This window comes from Mustela putorius, unplaced genomic scaffold (genome assembly GCF_011764305.1).
Source record: "Mustela putorius furo isolate JIRA1106 unplaced genomic scaffold, ASM1176430v1.1 tig00000224_pilon_pilon_pilon, whole genome shotgun sequence".
Lineage (NCBI taxonomy): Eukaryota > Metazoa > Chordata > Mammalia > Carnivora > Mustelidae > Mustela > Mustela putorius.
The window spans coordinates 34951844-34970569 of record NW_025421321.1 but is presented as its reverse complement, the minus strand read 5'-3'; the positions used below and the strand labels follow the sequence as shown (position 1 = coordinate 34970569).

At 42.4% G+C, this 18726-nt stretch overlaps 1 protein-coding gene across 5 annotated transcripts in view; it reads right to left on the bottom strand.

The window, feature by feature from the left end:
• The window catches only part of MEIS1 (Meis homeobox 1), a 133642-nt gene that overhangs the window by 41215 nt on the left and 73701 nt on the right, over positions 1 to 18726 (bottom strand). For all 5 annotated transcript variants that reach the window (XM_045077918.1, XM_045077917.1, XM_045077919.1 and 2 more), the window contains exon 8: positions 18334 to 18479. In XM_045077918.1, coding sequence (XP_044933853.1) covers positions 18334 to 18479 — 146 coding nt within the window. The remainder of the gene's footprint in view (positions 1 to 18333; positions 18480 to 18726) is intronic.

Genomic DNA, 18726 nt, shown 5'->3' with positions numbered 1-18726 from the left:
TCAATAACAAGTTTGCAAACTTCTCATACAGCCAGCACCGAAAGATAATGTACAGTAATTGCATGATAACTTCCTCCAAAACGGAGATAAAACCTTTCATGCAATCTTGAGTTCACCAAGCGACATACATACGCTAGGACAAACTCAAGTAGCTCAGACTGGGGCTAAATGAATTTTCTCTCGTGATAATACTTTTTAGGGATTGGAAAATGCAGTGACATTTCTTATGGAAAGCCACTAAGAATTCATTATTTTGTCTTAATTTTAACATGTGAAAAACGTGTTGATTATGGAAGGTAAAGTCCAGCCACGCCCCCGTCACAGCATGGTGTCTGGTGCTATTTTTATATGCGTTCTCAACTGCACTGTGAAAGTTCTTGTATCTTCTTTTTCTTTTTCCTTTCCCCCCCACTCCCAACAGTTAACTTTTTCCAAATGACTTCCATTTCTTCCCAGCTCCCAATCCTACTTGCTGGATATGCAACAGCTGACAGCCTCCTAGTCTGCTAAAAGATGGAGCACAGCACCCAAGACGTCCCCCTTCCCTGTTACTAAATCTCCCTGCCTTTATCTCCGTGTCCTTGTTCACACTCACTGCTGTGCCCTGCCTTTGGGGCGTCAGCCTCCTCATGCCATTCATCAGTACCTTTCTGCTCCTATCTTCAAAGCTTCCTTCTCTGTTCTCTCAGACAATAATTTGGCTATGCCTTGACAAACTACATGGAACGTAACAGCAATTCCATGAAAGATAGCCAATTTCAAGCCTAGCAGTAAACATATTCAAATCTCCCTCCTCCTAAATATTACAAAAATTAAAGCCTCCCCTTCTTGTTACCAGTTCCTCAAACCGCCCCAGCTGTATCCTTCAGTGTATCCCTCCAGCAGCTGTGGAAGGGTCTGGCCTTGCTGTCTCCATCGCGATCTCACCTGCCTGCCTCATGATACACCTTCTCGTACCTCCAAAGGCCTGGAATGGCATTTCCAAGGGTCACTGATGATATCCTAGGTCTTATACCAGGAGCTTCCCTGTCCTTCTACTTCATTAAACTCTCAGGTTTGGTCACCTCTGTTTTGAAACTTTGCTCATTCATGTGGTCAGTAAATATTAGCAAGCACCTATAATAGAGCTCTGAAGACAGAGACATGAAAGAGTCAACCCTGACCTCTAGGCGGGAAGGCAGCTCACAGTCACCGCGAGAGGTACGCTCTAGCAGCAGGGGCCATTTCCTCTCTCCTGGAGAGGACAGGAATGGTTTCTCCAAGCAGTGGCAGATGAAATAAGAAGTGAAGGATGCAGAAGACAGCACGAAGTGGAGACAAGTTCACAGGGTGGCACATTCCAGGTAAAGGAACAGCAGGGGCAGGGGCACAGAGTACAGGGCCGTTTCGCACCTGTGAGGAATATAAGCCTTCAGGCCTGGCTTCAGCAGCAGTGGTGTGAGGAGCCTGTACAGGAAGGGCAAGGAAGGAACCCGGGTGCTCGGTGGGCCAGTGTCAGACCTCATCAAATGGTCCTTGAATGGTATGCCAAGGATGTTGTCTCCTACGGCCAACGGGGAAATAGCACAGGATTTTAAGTAGAGGGAGAGTTAGCTGAATTCTATTTTAGAAAAATCACTGTGGTGGCAAAACAAGGCTATTTGTAAGAAAGACTGAGGGCAGGGAGGCTGATTAGGGAAACGGGCAAGCAGGAGATGACAAGGCAGTGACAAGAGGACAAGATAGGGCTAAGAGAATGGAGGAATATTTAGGAGGGAGAATTGGTAGGACTCAGTGAGTGAGAAACTATCTGTGAAGGGAAAAGAAGAGCAAAATTCCAGGGCTGACTCTCGGGTTCCCAGCTGGAGCCTCTGGGTCCACGATCATACTCTTAACTGAGATGAGGATGACAGGAAGGGGAGCCAGTTGGGCGCCATGACAGACTTGCTTGGGGGATGGGCTCTTTGGCTTCTTATCATTGTACCTTCCTCCCTTTTCTTAGAATATTAACATGATGGAGCTGAAAGGAAGCCCAGACATCAGCTCAACCCACATCCACATTTGACAGAAGACCTCCCTGCTTGCTCCTGTCTCTTCCGCTAGGTTTTTCCCTCCAGAAAGCCTTTCAGATTCCACCCTTGACCTCCTTCCTGGATCCATACCTCCATAGACATCTTTAGGCTCAGCAGAGGCAACACCAAAGACTTGTGCTCTCACAAAGACTGAGGAATCCCATTTCCAAGTATCGGCCATACACCTCACATGGCTATCCCACCGGCCCCAGAAGCACAACGTCTCCCAAACGAACCCCTCACAGTTCCCCCTTCTGACTTCCTTTCTGTCGTCAAAGAAACTGGCAATACCCCTGTTCCCTGTCTGCCCAACATGAAACAGAGAAGTCACCTACGATGCTCTTCTTTATCAAATGTCCACTCGTGAGTGGTTCCAAAAACGGTCATCAGAATCAGACAGGCTTGATGCAAATCCAGTCCCTGCTTCTTACCACGCTACCTCGGGCAAGCGTTTTATCCTCCTGAACCTTGGTTTTCTTATCAGTAAAAAGAGACTAGGAGGATCTCCTACAGAGGCTGACTGTAGGAGTTCAATGAGATAAAACATGAGGGGGCTGAGCAGTGGCCTACCAAAGTAAAGGTGGGGTGCCCCCCAGGGAGGAGTATTTTACTCACTGACATTATTTAGAAGAGCTGACTCATGATGATAATAGACAGACTGACCCTACACACATTACACCAAAGATGGACAGCTCCTAGGACCCACCTTGGCGCTTCACTGGCATTTGGCATAGTGTATGGTACACACATGCTAGCTACGTAAGTTTCTACTTATGAGGTTCCAGGCTTGCCTCCAAAATACCTCCCACTCACCCATTTCTTTACAATCGGACAACCACAGCCTTCTTACCCGAACTTTGCAACTGCCTCACGTTCTCACTTTCATTCTTTCTACAAACTGCACCACAACTCCACCTACACCCTTTTCAAGAGCTTAGAAAGCTCCAGGATATGCATGCTTCCTTGTATACAGTAGGTGCTCAAAGAGCATTTGAACTTACTTGGAAAAAACTTTAATGGGCCAATTAGTATTGTTATTCAAAGATAAGAGAGATAGGGCCTCAAGTTTAGCCATGGTTTATGGTGGGGGAATTAACAAGCATGCTTGAAAGCAGCTTTCTCCTGTCACTGGTAGGGTTTGGCCATTGGATCATGGAAAACCACTCCAGGCATCCCTGCACAGATGGAACACCTGAAGGTATGCCTAGACGGGGCCCTGCATTCACCCCTCTGCCAGCATAACCCCCATCCCCCCACCCCACACTCACTCTTGCCGCAGAGCCTGGGCTCCAGGGACAGCAGGGAGCCCACAGCTCTGATGGTGCCATGGCGCCATTTTGGTCACCTCTGAGTAACTGTGCAAAGGAATATCTTTGATGAGATCATGCAGACTTCTGCCTCGGTTCTCATTGGATCTGGCCAACTGTGCATGCGAGACATTTTCAAGAGCAGTAACAAATCATAAATTGGAGTGTCAGGATATGGAAGTAGAGAGGTACAGCCGGTTAGACTTAGGGCTCTGAAATTTTTGTTTCCAGTCTCTTCTCTGCGGTATACTAAGATCTCCGGGAGCTCTTTAGCCTTTTCTATCCCATTTCCTTGTGTGAAATGTTCTGCCTGTAAATGGGGCATGATTATAAAATGTAAGATCCCATGCAAACTAACTACTCCATAATTAATAACTGTTTAAAATCAAATGGGATACTTGTTTTCATAGCTTGATTTCTAAAATGCCTAATATATGCTATTTCCTGTAGGGGTATTTGGGCTTTTTTCCTTGGAAATTCAGCCTGCCATTTACTCAATCACTCTCTCGAACACTGAGGTGATGAATGTTGCTGAGTGCTCGTGGTTTCTGGTCCAGTATGAACACTTTCAGGGAGTAAGTCCTGGCCACCTGTCTGCTGGGTAATTGATAATGTTTTCACTTCAAGGTGTGGGCCTGAGGCCCACAGGGCTCAATGGGGAAAGGAAACGAGTTGACTCGACTACATCTCTTACCCACCACTCCCAAGACACGTCAACTCATTATTGCCAAATGTACTACAATAGTACCAAGAGGGGGTAGCAACATAAATTTTCGACAATGGTTAAAATGATGCTTTTGTTTTTATTTTGCATTAGCAAATTAAAACACTTGGATTGCCATTACAATTCTTTGTGAAAATCTGGTCTCCGCTAAATTCACAATGAATTATAAATACCTTCGCCAAAACAAAGAATAATCCACAATGCCCTCAAATGTATGCCTCTCTTCCTAATTTTGATTTCTAGGTCCCATGGCTTCCATAAGAGAAAGCATGCAGGGGCACACACATACTGTATTTCAAATGGAGATTTTATGTAAGCTTATTTTTATAGTGATTCTGAGAGTAGCTGCTCTGCTTTTTATCTATGCAAACTGGAAATAAAGTAGGCACCCTGCCAGCTCCCTGACAGCAGGCCAGGCCCGGGCTGCCATGGGTGACTCGCACAATGACATCTAAGGGGTCCAGAAAAGAACCCTGACTAATGGCTTTTGGATTCCCTATGACCTTTGATCCTCGATGACTTAGACCAAAATAAATGACCTAATTTCAAGAAACTACATCCAGCTTGTGAACTCTAGTGAGTGACAGAATTTACCTGCTAAGCAATGATTAATAGGTATGTGGTCCTTATAATCATTCCTTAGATCTTAGCTAAACTAGAGAGAAGATACTTTTCAGATGCTGGTTTTTCAAAACAAATTCATCTTCCAGGAGGCTGAGCAAATTGACAGTGCCCCGTGGCACATAAAGTACATGAGGCACTGGAAATACGAACGGATTTCCTGAAACAGACATCGAGTTGGCGAATACTACTAAAAAAACAAAAGCATTTCTCCCTCAAATGTATGTATTGTTTCTGCAGTTGTTGATTCTGTGGCTTTCTTCCTGACAAAGGCTATCAGACCGGAGGGCCAGCACAGGAATCCGGGAGCAAGTCTGACCATGGTGCACACCCTTGCTCCATGCTAACATCCCTCGGGGCGCAGAAGCTGGAGGAAGGGGAAGGAGGAGATTCTGTAACCTCAACATTCACAACTACCTGTTCACCTCCTGGGACACGCAAGTACACTATCAAAAAGCCCGAAAGAAAAAGTCTATATATTGTCAGAGTCCATGTTCTATCTGAAGCTTTCTAGGTACTCGGGAGACCCCATGGAAACTCTCTGATGTTTATTTAGGGCAGCAAAACTAGCCTGTATGATATTATAATGATGGGTACACATCACACATTTATCCAAACCCATACAACATGCAACACCAAAAGTGAGCCCTGACTTGGACTTTGGATGATGATGGTGTGTCAAATATAGATTCATCAGTTGTAAGGAATGGACCACTCTGGTGGCGGGGGAGCACTGATAACAGGGACGCTAGGCATGGGGGGGGGCAGGGAAGAAGATATATAGGAAATCTTCCTCAGTTTTGTGGCAAACCTAACACTTCTCTAAAAAACAAAGTCTACCTTTTAAAAACTCTTTGATATTCAAAAGAAAGTTCTCATACACTAAATAAGAACTGAAAGTTTTGCAGAGGAGAACCATAACACTTCAGTTCAATCTACATGGTAAAATAATGGGTTAAGTTTCAGCATCAAAGGAAAAAACTCAAAGCATAAAAATCAAAGATGGAGAAAAAGAAGCATCTTTCCATTACAATCCGTCCTCTTGCTTGTGTTCCTAAGATCCTTGCTAGGCCAAGTGTGGCCTGGGGACCAGCAGCATCAGTATCTGCTAGGAGCTCATTGGAAATGCTGATTCTCAGTTCCCGCCCCACTAAACCAAAATCTTCATTTAAAGACAGATCCCCCAGATCATCTGACTGCACACCAAAGTTTAAGAAGCACTAATTAATCCATTTTCTGACCTTTTAGATGGTAGACTTTCATTTTTGAAAAAATACTATTTACACATCAGTTAAATCCCCAAATGTGTACATTGCCAAATCTCCTTATCCAGACTCCAAGGAACGTTGTGACTATCAGTGCAACACTGTATGAAAATTAAAATTGAGTAAAGATCTTCTACTCAGACTTGAAGCAGTTCCTTCTGCCTCTCCCCATCATATCAACCTATGATGGTTCCAATGACTTCGTCTATCACGTTACCTATCGCCTGTACGTACTGATTTTCAAAACCCAGAGGTGGGCTGGACCCTGTCCGCTGTGTCACAAGCAGAGAAAGAAGTAAATTGTTGTCCAAGTTCACTCAGCATAAGGTAAAGAGGGCCCTCAAGCCAGCCCAGTGCTTTCATGACAACTAATGGTGCCTTCCCCCCAAATCACCTGAATGACAACTCCAACCCCCACCCCTTGATTTTGGTTACAAAAACCAGCTTTGCCTCCCCAGAGCCAGCACTCGAGTCCATCTTGCCTCGTTTCTCCTCCTGTCTTCCTGTCTCCCAGCAGTCAACAGACCAACACATGACCATATTTACATCATTTCTCTTGACATTGGTAATGGGAACAACTGAGGGGAAAAATGAACACTCTGATGCTACCCAAAGGCCAGCTTTATCTTCTCAGAGGTTAATACCTACCTCTTGGAACAGCAGAACAGCCCCAAAAGTCCACATGCTGTGACGGTCAACCGAGTGACAGACCAGCCTAAGTTAGCTCAAATGTGAAACATAGTGTCTCTAGCCCAGAGATGAACTAAAAGGTAATGCCATGTTCAAATGGTCTCTTACAGATTCTTCCAGAGGCTCTGAGCATCGACCCCTTAATTAAATCTAATTTGGTTTCCACACGGAGTGTTACTGAGCACATTCCCTTCACCATACATGTAAGCTCGATATACATCATCTTCAGCTTCCAACTATAGCCTCACGAAGATGTTTCCGTGTGGGAACATTCAAACCTGATTTACGGCGCTATTGTACCAACTAAGCAACTAATCTTCCAGTATAAATGCAACACATAAGGACAACCTAACTGAAACATATAAATTCCACATATACTTAAAAATATTATTGTCTGTAATTTAATATAGCACAATGTTTCTAAGCCTATAACCTTGCATGCAGAAGCAGTTTTTCAAGCATTAATACTTAAATGGGTCATAGACACCACATCTGTCATTCTGTCCTGAAGTCTATGAGGCAAAACCAAGACTATGCTGGCCTATTGATTTTTCTAGCATTTGCTTTAATTTACTTAACCATTGAGAAATCCATCAGTACATAAAGGGCAACTGTCCATTACTGCCTCATTTGCAGACATTCCTTCCCCTCGTTTTTGGTAAATATTTCCCTTAAATTGCTATGTGTTTACAGTGTAAAAACGAATTAGGAAAGTGCTCACACCTGTTTCTGTTCAGTAACTGCTGCACTGAGGTATATGTAACGTGCTTAAAGATAGAATAAATATCTAGACATTATTACATCTGTGTGCAAAGGGTGGTAAATTAGATCCTAATTACATTAACAGGGATTCTGCCTCCCAGCTTAAATTTTACATGAGCACTCTGCAAAAATTCAAAAGCTCTGCTGTGGTTTCTTTATGAGCTTGTGATTACAGCTACTTCCTATGCGGTCACTAAATATTCTGTTTACAAATAAATGAAGAAGCTTTGAGCCAACTTGCCAGGGTAATAATCTATTTCTTTCTCCCCCTCCCTCTTCCCAGCAAACCCTCGCCACATATGCATGGCAACAATCAGGAACCCTGGCTTCATCTAATTACTCCATCACATAATTTCACAAATTGCCTTGTCACTGGGGAGCCAAGTGCAAAACACGCTCACAGTGGGATTTCAGGCAGCAGCTTTCATTTACTACTCATTCCTTGTTAAATTAAACACGAAAACACCAGTTGTGTGAAAGAAGTCAAAAAGAATGCCTGCAAATGAGCCAGACAAGTATATCTCCTACCTACCATTTCACCAAAAACAGTGTTGGCAACAGGCACATCCGACAGGGAGGATACCCTTGGCTGGCCCATTCTTATTTTGATGTAGCTTCTACAATAGACCAGAACCCAAAGGCCAAAACCAAATAGGCTTCTCCAGAAAGTAAGCTTCGTCATATGTCAACAGGAAGAATAGGCATGCAGTAAAAAAATTAAAAAAAAAAAAAAAAAGTTGCTCTTCTCAAGCCTCTCTATTCTTTGCCCTTTCTGGCTGGCCATGATCCTCACATGAGAACGTGTATTTTTGTACTGGAGGAACGATGCCAAGTTTTCTGAAAGTATAAACAGTATACCACGTAGTTCCACTCTGGCTAAAAAGAAGGAACCAGATTCTGCTAATCTTTTAAAAGTTCTCCAACAGAAAGATCATCAATCAAGTTCATGCAGTATGTGATGTTTTCCTTTTAAGTATTAATGCCTTACATGTCTCTGAAATGCATGAAGGTAAATGCTCACCTATCTCACTACAGACGTGTCGGGGTAAGAAAGAGAGTGCGAGGTAGGCGATGCGCCGGGGGGGGGGGGGGGGGGGGGGGGGGGGGGGGGGGGGGGGGGGGGGGGGGGGGGGGGGGGGGGGGGGGGGGGGGGGGGGGGGGGGGGGGGGGGGGGGGGGGGGGGGGGGGAGGGGGGGGAGGGGGGGGGGGGGGGGGGGGGGGGGGGGGGGGGGGGGGGGGGGGGGGGGGGGGGGGGGGGGGGGGGGGGGGGGGGGGGGGGGGGGGGGGGGGGGGGGGGGGGGGGGGGACCTGAGAGCACAGCCCTGGAAGCTGACATTGGTGTGTCAACAACTAAACAAGGCCACCGGTAATTAAAGGTATTTCTTTGCAGCTCAGGAGCCGGCAGGGTCAGGTACCGTTTTACATCACAAACGAGTCCTTTCTGCATGTCGGTTTTTGCCAGCATTATCTGCACAGGGAGAAGAAGACATTAGCAGCAGCTGTCTCTCTGCTTTTACACTGAAAATTCTATTCACACAGACAGGTGGAGTAATTTAAAAGCCAATGTGGTGCAATTTCGATGTGACTAATGTCACTGCCTACTAAAATGCCACCATTACCACTGTTTATGGAAACATTACTAAAATTACATTTTATTCATAAGAATTTTAGGGTTCTGGTTATTACTCGCTTTAAAATGATCAGACCTCGGTGTCAGGCCCCAGAGCCCTGGCCTAATTCTCCAGGCTTTAGCAGCCTCCTCTGCTGAGAAACGACAGTTGGATTGTAGTTTCAAGAGTAATCGGGACGGCCGCAGCAGTTTCCTCCATCTCCATAAAGCAAATTAAAGACATAGCTCTTTGGCGTTCTGGACAAGTGACGAGCAAAGAAATCTTCAAGGAGCTAAATCTGTGTTAGAAGGTTCCGTTAGGATTTGCATGAGGACAGATTCCTCACCCCCAAACTGCTCTCTGACATTGTTAGTAAGAGACAGGGGGAGATTTGCATATTTCCATAAGGAAGGAGGAAGAGCTAATGTTTAAAATCTGAAATTCTAACAATGCATAAATTATTTCAGTTGCACAAAATAGCAATAGCTCCAGCTATGCCTTTTTTTAATGGGCAGAGAGGTCCGGAAAAAGGATCTGGATAGGAAAGGACCATCCTTAATCCTTAGTTACCAACAGCCATCAGACTGCATGATGAAGTTTTACGCCAAACCCTCTGGCTCGTATTTTTATTTAAAAAATACTAATTAGCCAGTTCATGGAATGGGATTATAATTATACCGTTGAACTTCCACAGTACGATTTGATTTGCTCTGTATCTGAAAGGCGACGCGGTAGAAAGCAAACGGAAATTCAAGACAGGGGATTCCGGTTCCAGCTCAGCCCGTTCCTAGCTTTTGCCCTTGAGAAAAATCACTAACTTCTTGAAACTTCAGTTTGGTCATCTTGCCACCTCATAGGATTGCCTTCAGAATCCAATGTACGTGCAAATATTAAACTACAAAGCACCACAGAGACGTATCTTAGGATTCCATTTAGCCTTTTGATCAATTTTTTTTTCTTTAGCCTTTTGATCCCAGGACTGTGTCAAAATAGCCAAGCCATGAATAGATCATTTTTTTTAAAAAAAGCATATGATAGTCTTTTTGACTATCGAAGTAACTATCCTCTTCAGTCCTTTTCAGGGAGGAAAAATGAAGAAGGAAAATTACAGGGGTGCCTAGGTGGCTCAGTGTGTTGAACAACCAACTCTTGATCTGGGTTCAAGTCATGATCTCAGGGTTGTGAGATGAGCCCTGAGATGTGTTCCATGCTGCGGATGGAGCCTGCTTGGGATTCTCTCTCTCCCTCTCCTTTTGCCCTTCCCCCCCATCTCTCTCTCTCTAAAATGAATAAGTAAATAAATAAGTAAAATGTTTTTTAAAAAGGTAAAAAAAAAAAAAAAGCAAATGATAAAAGTAACATTATGTAGGCAGGAGATAATTTCATGTAACATGAGATCAGGTCATTTTTTTGTGGAGTTTCTCCCCCAAGAAGTTTGGAAACTGGCTTTTCTTTACGTAGTGGGAATTATTCCTAAACATCTATCACTTGAGTCGGTCATTATCTCTACTTGTTTATCCTTCTTAGGATGGGTGTTCCTGTTCATGGATTGTACCTCCTGACCCTCGGGCGTCCCAAAAACTTCCTAGGACATTGAATTCTCAGAGGTCATTCATGTCATGGGAGAGCTCATGGGTTCTGCAGGGATACCAGCCACAAAGTTAATGTGAGAAGAGATGAAAACTGACCACAGAATATTAAGAACTGAAAAGTTAAGATGCTCAATAGGTTAAGTTCATATATATTGTCCCGTTTTGTCTGAAGAGATAACACCAGGACAATAAGTAGTCATTTCCAACAAACCAAAGATCTCTAGTTTAGGATAGTTTGAATAATATATTCTGAAACGAAATAATTTGTATCTCCTACCGACTAACTTGGGATGTTCTCGTTTATGCCTTCAAGTTAGTTAGGCCTGTCGCTTCTTTACAGTGTTCAAAGACAAAGCCCTACATCTTGTATTGGGACCCACACTCACTAGGCTATAAGTTGCTGAGTGAAGGCACTTTGCAATTGCAAAAAATCTAGGACTAAAGGTCTTTAAAATGTTAGAAAACTGCCTGGCATAACTCATTCAGCTACCCCTTTGCTCTTGGAGGCTCTCTCCAGGCCCGTCAAGAAATGGGTGCCTGTCTGCGTCCCTGAGGGCTCTCTCCTCCTCTTGACACACTAGGATGAGTATCAAGTCCATTGAGGTGAGCCAGCTTTCCTGGGCTCAGGGCTCTGCTAACTGAGGGACAAGCAGTACTGAGATATCCTTGTCAGTATCAGCCATTTGGATGAGAACCCACACAATCACTATCATTGCTTGGAGCCTTAATAAAATAATTTTTGCTACCTCATGGCATTCAGTCATTACAGATAAACTTGGACCACAACCAAGAGGGTTTTGTGACCCCAGCAACAGACCATCGATTGCAATGTGGCCTCCACTATTGGTTATCTCTTGGCATACATTCACAACAGCAACAACAGAAAAACTACAGGGGGTAGTTTTAAGAGGTAAAAACAAGTGAAATGGATCCATTCTCCCGACTGTGATTGGTACAGATAGCAGGGGTTCAAAGAGATTTGTCCCACAGAAAGATGTAGGGACATACGTGTGCCCGCAGTCATACTCATGTTTCCATAAGGAAGACTGAGATGTGACAGGGACATTTCCAGTAAAGTCAAAGTATCCTAAATTCCATGACATTCAGATTTACTTCTACTGGCAAAACTACCAACCAACCAAACCAAACCAAAACATCTGAATCGTTTCTAAAATGAAACCAACTGATTTTCTCTCCATCAAACCTCCATTCTTTAAAGCAAAGAACTTTCACCAAGACTCTTAAACACCGGGAATGGGAAAAAAGTCAATATATATTTCATATACTATATGAAATTCCTAAGGGTTGGATGGCGTTCGTTTAAAAGATACATTCATACATAAATATACAATGCTCCAGTTTTAATCTGAAAGATAGATGGAGGAGGAGCTATTGCATACTCGTTGACCGAATTTGATACTTCACCTTCAAAAATATATCGGAGAAATCAGAAGACACAATATTGATGTATGCTTTGAAGAATAAATGGTTGGCTAGTGTTCAAGCATCAGCAACCCTCAACTTAAGAAATTGTGCTTCTATGGGCACTTTTGTTTTGAACCTAATCTTTTCCTTAATTACCCCGATTGAGAGTAGATCAGAGAACTGAACTACAGTGTATTTTTAACTTACCCTTAGAAACAAAAGGAAAATTTTAGTATAATCTGACAAATTGCCAGCCAGACTCTACACAAGGCCCTTGTATAAGGCACCAATCATCATTTGGGCACAAAAATCTCAATCATATCCCCCAAATAGCATAGAGCCCCAGTCACAGCTCATTTGCTTGTGAGTCCTATGTACCTGAACAAATGGACAATTTTAAAGTTGGACTTTTGTTTTTACTTTTGACTGTTTTCTGCACCACCCCCCCATGTCCCCTCATCAACCGACGGTAATTACCCCAGGTCAGAGGTGCACAACCATGATGGGGAGGAAAGGCTGGGACAAGGGGAAGGAGGTGTGCAGAAGGCTTCGAGAGAGCTCTGCCAGGTCACTAATGGCCTCTGGGGCAACGACTTGGAGAACCGGCTGATGCTTTGCCTTTGATCTTCTAATTCACAATGATCATTAGTATTAACTCCGATTCTTCTGGGTGAAGAATTCCAGCTGTAACCTTTTCAGTTTACCTGACCTAAGAAAATTCATCACCCATCCCATTAGGATTTCAATAACCAGCTAAGAAAGAGAAAAAAGCAGTTGCCCCAGAATCTAGAAACCACCCGCTTCATTATTAAAACAGATTTTATATGACATATATCACAGAAGAATGAGGGCATTCCAATAGTTCCTCCATGTAATTAAATAATCTATTCCTTTTTCCCCCTGAGAGAGAGGATTCCCAATTGGGTGAAAAAATCATTAGGGTCCGATGTAATCACAGTTGAAACATGCTATCTCCAAAGTAGCAGAGACCTTTTAAAATCAAGATAGAGGGATTTGTCAGTCCAACTTGGATTAGTTTTGGCAAAGCCTAGCTCTGACCCATCATCATTAAGAAAGCCTGTGAAGGTGAATGGCAACCGCATGGAAGAGAAAAATAGTAACTATATTCTCATCGGTTTCAGAGAGCTCATTTTTGATAAGGTACAGGGACACCTGAAAGGGAAAAAATTATTCTCACCCCTCTACACTAGTTTTCAGGAATCTTAACTATATAATGTATCTGCAGATAACACAGAGCAAAGAAAGTCTCAGAGTTGCTGTCTCCACAAACCACCTTCCTCAGGCACAGTTAGGACTAGTTTGAAGGAGGGACAGTCTTTCTCCAATACTTTGTACTACCCAGATTCTCATTCTAGGCAAAAGTTGGAGAATACAGTCTTCCTGCCCCACTATCTTCTTAGGACTAATTTTAGCTGAATCATGCGAGCTGGTTAGGCACAATGGAAATATTCACTGTTAAAGCTATCAGAGTTGAGAGGTGAGGGACAGAAAAATAGAAATGGAAGGGGGGGAGCAAATCCCATCTGCTTCCTACCTAGTGCCTGCCTACAGATCCTTCTGTCTGCCTTCGACCTTTCACTCACCTTGATCAACAGAACGGATTGTCTGGATACCAAAGAGAGAGATACTTTTTCAGTGTAATAATAATTCCTAACGTTTAGAGAACAATTCTTCCACAACTGCAAGCAGAGATATGACACTAAGATGTCGCCAACAGATCTTGTTACCAAAAGCAAAACCAATGAAACAACATCTGTCTCTTCTAGAGCATTCAATTCCCAATTCAATTCCATTTACTCCATCCTTAGAGTGGCGGACCCGCAGGGCACTTTTCATCTAATAGTGTTTCTATGGAAACGCCATTCTCAACCTGGAAGATTCTACAACCCCTCACTTTGGCTTTATCCACATTGAGAGGGAAGTCTTATAAATCAGAAATTGAGACATAAATTTTGCCACAGACCAAAAAAAAAAAAAAAAAAAAAAAAAAAAAAAAAAAAAAAATTCCAGGTTAGAAGTTCACAATAAGAAACAAAACAAAACCAAAGAGTAAAATATATGTATCTGACATAGAAACAGTGTCTCTATTAAGTACCCCATGAGATCCCAAAGACCACTGACAGGAATCCAAGAGAATGTGAATGAAAATCAATTAAATCAATTCACCTTGAGGGTCACCTCCCCAATTGGCCAATGTCAGATGTGTCACCCTTTGCATGATTTCTTCACCTGAACCCACAGGTGTGTATTTTACCAGCCTACATTCTTCCTAAATCTCAAGACTCTTGGGACACACAGCTGCTCCATTCAGGAAAATATGTCACTGCATATTTTAAATAAGAATCATATTAACCACTTTTCTATTTAGATTATATTTGAATCTGCAATATGCAATAGGGGTAAATGTACAATAGGGTAGAAAAACCAAACCAAACAAAAAACCCTTGATTTTTACCCTAAACATTGTATGTATTCCTTCTTCTCATTTTCACTAGGCCCTTAGGCACAATCTTTGTTACACTACGTAGCAAAAGAACAATATGGCAATATGCAAAATACATCCACTTTAAACATTATGACATAGTAGGTTATAGTAATAATCAGAATAATGCCTTTAAGAAGGAAAAAGAAAACTTCGCAGAGCATATGCCCCCAAACTGACTGACTATACAGTGACTCATACTGAAATATTAAGGATTTTTTAATTGTTTGCTATAATTTGTCTTCAGGCAAATGCAAGCATTTCTGTTAAGAAATGCTTTTGTTTTCTTTCTAATTCCCTCTTATTATCTAAATAATGTCAGTCACTCTTTTCAATTCCGGGGAATAGTTCTTTTAAGAAACATTCCCTAGTTATCAACCCTGGCAAATATTCAACTAAGACTGAGGTAGAAATTTACATCCCCAAAATTTCTTTTTATCCCATAATCACCAAAGTTTAAAATCTGTTTCCTTTTTTTAATTATTTTCATCATATACAAGTATTTCCAGTTTAGCTCACTTGAAACCGTGAGTTCAAGAATGAAGCTTTAGTTCTCTCCTTGGAGTAGTAAAATGTGCTACTGCTTAAACCTACCTGTGGACAGCTACACAACAGCATATTTTTCTTATGCAGCTGGGGTTTTTGTTTTGTTTTGTTGTGTTTTGTTTTTCCTGGGCCTATTCTACTCCTCCAACACACAAATGCTTGAAAGCCCTTTCAAAGGCGGGTTTTTGTTATTGTTGCTGTTTTAACTGAATAAATCTAATGTAAAGATTGACCCATTTATTTGGAAAAGAAAAAAAAAAGAGTAGGGATTTGCTTTGAAAAAGGCAGGCAAGGTTTTATAATACACTGTTTGGCATTTAAAAAATCAGTTTTTACAATTTGCTAATAAATTGTTATTGCCATTGTTTTAATTAGCCAGAGGTTCTGTTGCTCTTTTGCATCTTGCAAGATTTCAGACAGGATTTTCTAGAGAAGTTACATTAGTCGTATGGCAAGAATGTGATCATTTAAAATTTGTAGCATCTTCCGAATGAATTGTGCCTCTGGAAGATCTCTCAGAACTTGAAATAAAGTTGCTAAAATATTAGTACAGAGATACCACGACTTACTTACATTTGAACAAATAACAAAACTCTTCTTAAACTCCAGAGGTCCTTCCCCATAGAATTTATTATGACCAGCTTCTGACTATAAACAAATACCTAAGGAATTGGTGCATTCCTTCAAGAAGTGTAACAAGACAAGGAGAAGGGTGTTCCTGGTAACTGCAGCTCTATCTGGTCTTGCAGTTGGAGAAGAGGGAAGGGAATCACTTTCGTTGCGGGAAGGAAAGAGGGAGAAAATTTAAATATATCGCCTTTGCTTTTTGGATGATGTTATGAGATATTTGCTTTTTCGAGATGGTCACCATGATCGATATTTTTGTATGCACATATGGCACTGGAGTGGGGAAGCAGTTGGGCACGTCCAGATGGGAACCGCAAGGCAATTTCTATGAGCCTTCATACAGATGTGGACAAATGGGTTTCCCCTACCAGGGCAGTAGTGGTACAGGCCAGCACAGACCCTCAAACTGAAAGAAATTAGCCCGACCTCAAGAAATCAGGCAGTTTATGAATAATTTCTAATCCAATTGCCCAAATAACATATGGACCACAAAATGCACCGCAATGCAGGGAAGATCTTGTTGGCTGCTAAGGAAGTTCTCTGTTTTGTTTTAAGAAGGTAATATAGCTCTCTGCAAGGTTCTTCCCAAGGGTATGACCTAGAAAACCAGGAATCTGGTGGATGAATAAAAGAACTTGCTTCTCTCTCTCCTGATCCTGTCTGAACCAATATTTGATTATATTTTATTCAGGGGCACCTCAGCTTCAAGGAAAGCCACAGCTCCTCTGTGGACTGATAGGGAGGCTGATGAAATCCACTCTTTCCCTCCCCCCCTCTCTGTTAGTACAGGAAATAGACTCAGGTTGTAACTTTCAGGGCCACCTGATTTTGTCCCCTCCACCCTCATCCTCCAGATCAGGTTGGCTGGTCAGCCCCAGTGATGAAATATCAGCATGGCTGCCTCAGCACCTCTGACCGACTGTCTCTTCTTATCTCCTGCTACTTATTCTTCCTGCTGTGCCCTCCAGGCCCTCTGTGCCCTCTGGACCCTATCCTTTCCCTCCCCCTTTTTAGTCGTGGTTGGTAATCCCCAGCAGCAACCTTGCACCTTGCACGAGGCAGATCTCAAACTATCCACATCCTTGTAACCAGTGTTGGGTAAGCCATGGCACCCGAATTGGGTTTTCGGTAAACCTAATACTATGTTAAAATCAGCTATGCCACCTAAAGCTTCCGCTCACCACCAGCACTAACCAACCTCCAAAACTGATTCCAAAACTGTCATTGGAGGCTGGTTGCTGTTTGGAATCATAATGGTGGAAGAGAGAAAGGAAACTTTTTTTTTTTTTAGTTATTCCTGCTGTTCTCAGTTTTTGTTTTATTCACAGATGCTGGAAAATCGGGATGAATTTAGACCCTCGAGTGTTATTGGAGGCGTAGCCTCTCTCCAGAGGAGCAGAACCAGTGTGGCCTTTGACAGCCCCTGTGTGTCTCCCTGTAACACTACAAGTCACTGGTGGACACAGCTCTGAAAGTGGGCAAAGGCGTGAGGGTCAGCAGACTTGGGTACATTGGCAACAACGCAGAACTGACCTTGATACAGAAAAATAAATGACTTTCAGAAGAAGCAAACTAGGCTAAAAACAGTAACATAAAGAGTTTGCTTCTGACATTTTTCAAAAAGCCAAGATTTTTAACATTCATTCATTTTAGGCTAGGTTAGGCGAGGCGAGGCTAAGACCTATTTAAATTCAACCTTTGCCCTTAAGAGTGGAAGTTCCCCTTGCCAACAATTTTGCTGATTTTTAAAATATTATTTTATCCATAAATTTTCATTTGGTCTTCTTTCTGAGATGTCATTAAGTCAGTATGCACTTACAAAAATATCCACCAAAATATTATGATTATAAATATTTTGAACATGAAATTCATTCAGAACAATAACCAAACAAAACAAATCCCTTGGTGGCATAAAGCCCCCAATCTCCAGTTTCTCACATCTCCAGGAGAATTCCTGCAGTGAAAACAGCAATACTCACACAGACAATATAAACTGTTACTCTGCTTGAAAAGTCACAGGGGACTACACAGGAAGAGCCGACGCTATATTGCTGTTTTCCTTTACAGTTCTAAGTACAGGGACAACTTTCACTGGGCGGCCCTGACTCAGATGAATGTTTTGTAATGGCAACCAGGCCATTGAAACCACTTAAAAGCAAATTATGTGAACATCTTGCCATTGCAACAAGATTTAAACTTTTTGGACCATTCACTAGAAAGGTCCACTAAAGCGTTCAAAGAAATTAAGTCCTTCTCTCTGGGGTTTGGCTTACTTTTTTCTTAGTAGGAGTTGGTTCTAAGTACCTCAGAGTCACACTGAGAAAAGCAACATCATTAACACACATACTTAAAATCACAAATCACAGGAACTCCTAAACCTTATGACTTACAGTTAACAAAATTGCAATAGTGAACTTCAAATAAAACTCCTCATTTGGGGTAAGTAGCTAGGAAATTAAGTGCTAACACTTTGGTAAAAACTAGGGGAACACAGAGATTTATGATATATTCCAAGTGCAGAGGGGATCATTTCTTCCCCCATTTTCTTTTCTATCACAACTGGTTCACCATCCATATTTAGTTTACATATGTCATTTAGAATCCACTTACTGTTAGATGCTGGAACAGCCACGCCCTCATGATATTTGTGGCTACTTTGGGAAAGATGCCACGCTTTTTGTGACGCTTTTTGTCCTTATCTGGATCATCATCGTCACCTGTGCTGGGGGAAGCTACACTGTTGTCCAAGCCATCACCTGCAAACATAGTGAATCAAATTTTGACTGATGCTACCTTGACATGCTTTATTCAAATAGAATGCCTTTGGATATAAACAAAACCAAAAGAGCAATATAAATGATTAGTAGTTTATTTGGTACTTTTTATTTTTTTTTCCAAGACAAAGAGAAAGAACAAGGCCTAGGCTCAAAAGTAGTCAGGTCTAAGGAACTTCTTCCAAAGAACAGTGGGAAAGGTCAAAGGGAATGAAGGGAAATAGCCAAT